General features: G+C 38.3%; 1 protein-coding gene across 7 annotated transcripts in view; it reads left to right on the top strand.

Moving 5' to 3' along the window:
- Positions 1-877: 877 nt before the first annotated feature.
- The window catches only part of LOC124102272 (zinc finger ZZ-type and EF-hand domain-containing protein 1), a gene marked incomplete at its 5' end in the record, with an annotated part of 68079 nt that continues 62773 nt past the window's right edge, over positions 878-6183 (top strand). For all 7 annotated transcript variants that reach the window (XR_009228108.1, XM_046458502.2, XM_046458501.2 and 4 more), the window contains 5 exon segments: positions 878-989; positions 1998-2210; positions 3465-3565; positions 4404-4573; positions 5345-5478. Coding sequence is in view for 6 of the 7 variants with exons in the window: in XM_046458502.2 (XP_046314458.1) it covers positions 878-989; positions 1998-2210; positions 3465-3565; positions 4404-4573; positions 5345-5478 (730 nt within the window).

Below are 6183 nucleotides of genomic sequence, written 5' to 3'. Positions count from 1 at the left end.
TGCACATGTGAGGCCCTGAGTTGGATCCTCAACACCACATAAAAACAAACAAACAAATAAATAAATAAAGTTCGGTCCACCTGTAATTAAAAATATTTTTAAATGCAGTTTTTTAATAGATATGCATTTTTTAAATATTTATTTATTTATTTGTTTTTGAGATGGGGTCTCACTGTGTTACCCAGGCTGGTCTCAAATTTATATGCTCAAGCAATCTTCCCATCTCAGACTCCTAAGTATCTGGAACTGCAGGCACATACCACCATGTACAACTAGTACCTAGTTTTCAAAAAGAAATGGCTCACAGTTGTGTTTCTATGGCTTAAAGACTGGAATGCTTTCCTGGAAGGATTTCTTAAGGAACAGGAAAGAATTCTGAGGATTATGAAGGCTGGGGTTTTGGGGTGTTTTGTTTTATTTTGTTTTGTCGGAGCTCCAAGGTGTGAAAGTGTTCATCTAGGCTGGTCATACACATATTAACCAGACCTAGGGAAGAAAATAAATCTCTCCTTAGTTCTTTCTAGGACTGCCCTTATTTGTATCTTCCTCCTAAGAATCTCAATTAAGGCTCCTCACTTCATGTTTCATTCTTTAGATGAGCTATTTATTTAGAGAAGCACACTTTCTTCTTAGTTCCCAAATTATATTTGAGTCTGACATAGTTCCCAATTTACAGATAAGAAGTCTGAGAGATGGAGAGGCAATTACCATCACTACCTTTTGTATTCCAACAGTACCAGGTGCCACACCCAGTCCCTAATTGGTCACTGACAGGCTTTCTATACAAGCTAAATGCCACCAGGTGATGCCTCACTTGACAAACACTAGAGAAGTTTAGAAATAGAAAAATGTTTTGTGATTACCCTTGTGTTCACAGGATTGGTTGCTCATCTGATGACCTGGGAGAGGATGATCCTATTGGCTGGTTTGAGCTGGAAGAAGAGTGGGATGAAGCAGATGTCAAATTGCAGCAGTGCAGAGTTGCCAAAGTAAGCATAAGTATGGCCTTCATATGTTTGCCTGCTGCCCTGCTTTTATTTTGTATACATTGTACTGCTTGTTTACCAGCCCTGTGCCAACACTGAACCTCAGAGAAGGATTGACCTCAAGGAGTTTCTAGTCTAGTGAAAGAGAGAGATGTGATATGGGCTGTGATAAAGGGAAATTCAGAGTGCTTTTGCAGCCCAGATGCAGAATATTCTACCCAGCCTGCAATTCACCCAGGAAGGCTTCCCAGGAATTGTGATATGATGCCAAGTTTTAGAAATTGACTAGCCTTCATCTTTAGCCAGGCTAAGATATGTAGAGTAGGCATCTCAGACTGTGAGAGCAGTAAGTCTATGTATAAATGCAGAGATATGTTTTTCCATGGCTGCAAAAGAAGCAATGACCATCTGGCTGCTTAATTTTTTTTTTAACCTCAAGCATAAATCTTACACGTAAGAGAATTCAGAACTATCTTTAGGACTTACACAAATCAGATGCTCAGTAGATATTTATGCAGTTAAGTAGTAGATTATAACTTAAACTCTAAGAAGCAGGTTGATTATACAAAAGTTGGACTTTGAAAATAGCCTAGCTTTGAGCAGATAAGACTGTTTCCTGGGCTTCCAGCACATGAGTTGCATGTATCAGTTGGGGACTTGGACACAGTTCCTCAGGGCATTGAAGGCATGTGTGTTTTCATCACATATCTGATTTTTGTTTTTAAGTGACCATACTAAATGGCAAATATACTTCTCTTATTCTGTTTTTGCCTTGAAGAGGGCTATTTCTCTTAGGATGATCTTTACCAAAACCTGACTTAATTCTGCATTTGTACTATCTGTTTTTCTGTTTGTTATAGATACTGGACGTAGATTTTGTATCCGAACTAGTGGGCATGATGGTATCTAATAAATTATTAAAATCTGGAACCTCCCCACAAAACTCTTTTCCCCACTTTTATTGTATTTAGGGATTCTGAGTCCTCTTGAAATCTCTTTTTCCCCTTCTAGTATTTGATGGTGAAGTTCCTCTGCACCCGTCAGGAGTCGGCAGAGCGCTTGGGAGTGCAAGGCTTGAGCATCAGTGGGTACCTCCGGCCTGCAAGAGCAGAGGCAGAGCAAAACATCCTCTGTGCCCACTGCAGAAAGGACACAGAGAGTGTCTGTGGGGCCACCCTGCTCCTCAGGACTCTTCAGTTCATCCAGCAACTCGCCCATGACCTGGTAGGCTTTCCTTAGTTGTTACACCACATTTCTTTAGGAAAAACAAATGACAGTGTTAAAAGAAATGAACACCAACCAGTAAACCTGGGTCTACTTATACCATGGCAGTATGAATGTGTATAACAGACATCATGCTTCTGTAATGACATTGAAGGGCCAAGGAAAGTGGAATATTGGGCACTTATGGCATTAGCCAGTGAAAGACTAAGTGGCATGTGGCCATTGTTGTGATCTCTCTTCAAATAGACCTGCAAACACTGCTTAAAGTTCTCTAGCCATAGGACTGGGTGTGTAGCTCAGTGATAGAATGTCTGCTTAGTATGCATAAGACCCTAGGATCCACCTCCAGCACTACAAAACAATAAAATTAAAAAATAAAGGGTCCCCAGCAATGGTTGCCCAGGGGAGGAAGGTAAAGTAAATTCATGAGGCTTATGTCTTTTTTAAGTCTTAAGATAATTATTATTGAAGTTTAGGTGAATTTTATTTATTTACTAAAATGTCAGGATTTAAAATCATTTGTGGGTTTGATACCAACTTTTATAGCCACTAATAAAACCCAATGACAATTTATTCAATGGAAGATTACTATAAACATTACCATGGAGTACACATCTCATCTCAGGAATCCAGTGGAGCCCTCTCATGGGTGTATACAACAGTGTCTGCTCCTGGCTTTCATTTTCCTCAGGACAGTTAGAGGCTGGTGACTCAGTGTACATATATGACTAGTTTGGTTTCTGTCATCTAAGAGCTCATATTGCAACAGAAAAGAGCAAATTAGAGGGAGAGACCTAGGAATAGCAGGTGGATTTACAACAGAAGTTCAGTCCATGTGCAGGAAAGGGTCAGACAGGTCCTGAACATTAATCACCATCAGGTAAAGACTGTGCTGCGTTATGAAGTTAGGAGACTTTTGCAGATGTGTGTATGGTGTGTGTGTTAAGAGGGTTATGTGTATATATACATTTATATATATGTATGTACATACATATATATAAATATGTGTGAATGTACAATATATATAAATTTATACAATATATATAAATTGTACATACACATACATATTTTAGAAAACTTTATACCAGAAATAGTTCCTGACAAACATTTAGTAGTTAAGAGTGTCAGTTATATGAGAATTTCACTCATGTGAAGCCACCTCACTCCTTAACAATGAGTTAACAAAGGCATTACAATATTGCTGTAAATGCATTTTTTTAATTTTGCTTTTTCTGGTCTTTATGATTTTTTTAGGTACAGCAGAAGGAAAGTGGCCTAAAATATAAATCTTTTCTGGACTTTACGGGTCTTGATTTGCAGATCTTCTGGAATTTTTACAGTAAACTAAAGCAAAAGTAGGTCAGAATTTGTTATGATAATCACAAACAAAAGTGAAAACATTGAGTTTTGCAATTCTGAATGGACAGTTTGTTCTTTTTTTTTTTTTTTTTTAACTTTCTACTCGTATATATTATTCTGATTTGAAAGATTTGGTTATTATTGGAAAAAAAATACCTTAAATTTTGATGAAATACTTTAAGAAGTGCTTTCACAGATGTTTTCTTACTTGATTAACTTCACAACTTTTAGGATAAGCAGGTCGAATATTTTAGTAGTACATGTTGAGCATCCCTAATCTGAGAATCTGAAACATGCTCCAAAAATCTGAAACTTTTTATGTACCACAAGTAGAAAATTCCATACCTGACCTCACGTGATGAACTGCAGTCAAAACACGGGTACACTAAAAATTAACCAACAACTACAGATACACTGAAAATACTGTATGAAGATGTCTTCAGACTATTTGTATAAGGTGTATATGAAACATTAATGTATTTCATGTTTAGACTCGGATCCCACCAACAAATATCTCATGTGTGTACATATATTCCAAGATCAGAAAAAGTTCAAAATCTGAAACATTGTGTTCCCAAGTTACTCATCCTCATTATACAGATGAAATGGCAGGATCAGAAATGAATTTCCTTCTCAGTGGAGGGCAGCGTCAGATGAGGCCTGCGTTTCAGACTCCTAGTACAGTATTCTTGCTGTTCTGCCCTTCCTCTTGCTTGGCATTCTTTTTTGTTAAGCCTATTATCCAGAGGCGAGTCCTCTGTAGACCGCTGTATGGCTTTGGAGGGTGAAGGCAACTTGCTCTTTTGCTCTCTGATGTTTTTTGTCCTTCTGCAGCCCAAGGGAAGAGTGCATATGTGCCCAAACCTTGCTGCTGCGCCTCCTCCAGAGTTGCTTCTCAGTGCTGCAGGGAGAGGCACTGGCTGCCTCTGGGGAAGAAAAGCCTCCAACCCAGCGCCCTGAGGGAGTGGAGGCTGCCAAGGAGCTCTACATACACTTATGTGATGGTAAGGATTTGGGGAATTCCCTGAATACAACCCTGCGCTGGCCTCTTGCTGGCATGGGGAGGTTCCTGTGTTCATGCAAACCAGAAAGGGATTGCTGTGGTGGGTTTCTTTGAATTACCATTTCAAGTTCCAAATTTATTTCTTTATCAACTGACTTCTCTTCCTACCATTTTCTCCTGTATCACAGTGAGCATAATTACTGTTACATTATTCAGTTTTGAGCTCTTTTTTTGGGGGGGGTGGGTACCAGGGGTTGAACCCAGAGGTGCTTAACCACTGAGCCACATCCCCAGCCCATTTTATTTTTTATTTGAAGAGAGTATCTCACTAAGTTGTTCATGGCCTGGCTAAATTGCTGAAGCTGGCTTTGAACTTGTGATCCTCCTGCCTCAGCCTCCCAAGCCACAGGATTACAGGCATACACCACCACACCCAGCCATACTATTCAGTCTTAACCTCAATCAAGGCTGAGGTGAAGAGATTACAGTGACAAATTGAAGATGAAACGAGACAATCTGACAGTATTTTTAAGGTTTTTCCAGGTTATATCTCAAAAGAACAGAGAAATAAGAACTGACATATATCGTCTTTGTTTTAGCTAAATGTTAACAAAAAAATAATATTCTTATACTGCCTAACCTGTACAAAAGCAATTCTTGTTCTGATATTAACTATAAAACGGAGAGTTTTGTTCACCAGTTTTTAGCGGTATGTATTGTAAGTGAATAGATGGAACATATTAAAGTTGATTCCATTGTTCATTTTTATTAGTGGTAGATAGGGTGGATGGAGATTCCATGCCCATGGAGATATTAAAACAAGAGGTCAGGAACACCCTTCTCAATGGAGCTGCCATCTTCTTTCCTGATCGACAGACCCGACGGAACCATCTCTTCACCATGATGGTAATTATTATCTGAAAGGACAGTTCCCATTCCTGAAGTCTATTAGGATGAGATCTATTAATCTTTGTTCTCTCTGAATATATTGTCAGTTTTAATTTCCCAATTGTGGGGGACACACAGATATCAAAGGACAAGGACAGTATTTCATCTGTGTTTCACAAGTGTTATCTCACAAAGTCACAATTTAGTCTCCATCTTTATGACTTGCCTTCAATAAAATTTTGTTTTATTTTTATTTCCCAATTATGGGAAAGTTTAAAATGAATACCAAAGTTGACTAAATAGTACAATAACTCCTATCAGCCCCAAATGTACTAATCATCTAGCTTCAACATTGATGAACTTGGGCTAATTTTATTTCATGTATAAAATGCTTCACCTACTCTTTTCCCCACAATCCAGTATCATTTTGAGGTAAATCCCTGTTGTATTTTATTCAAACTATTTCAATATAGATCTGTAAAGAAAATATGACCAAGTTTTGATCTTCAGCTGGTTTTCTTCTCCCTCCTAGACCCCTTCTCCATGTTTTTCAGACTTCATACCAGGAATGAAAGATGCTTTCAGTATTTATAAGCATTATTTTACCAAATGGAGTATCCTATACAAAAATCTGTTTCACTTCTTTGCTGGAAGCATTCACCAGGTGGCTGAGCAAATGATTTTTTTTTTTTTTTCTCACACGTCTCACATGATAAGTAGAAA

Source organism: Marmota monax, unplaced genomic scaffold (genome assembly GCF_021218885.2).
Source record: "Marmota monax isolate L192 unplaced genomic scaffold, Marmota_monax_Labrador192_F-V1.1 WCK01_AAM20220418_F8-fsc00949, whole genome shotgun sequence".
Taxonomy (NCBI): Eukaryota; Metazoa; Chordata; class Mammalia; order Rodentia; family Sciuridae; genus Marmota; species Marmota monax.
The sequence above is the reverse complement of the archived record's forward strand: the minus strand, read 5'-3'. Positions and strand labels throughout refer to the sequence as shown.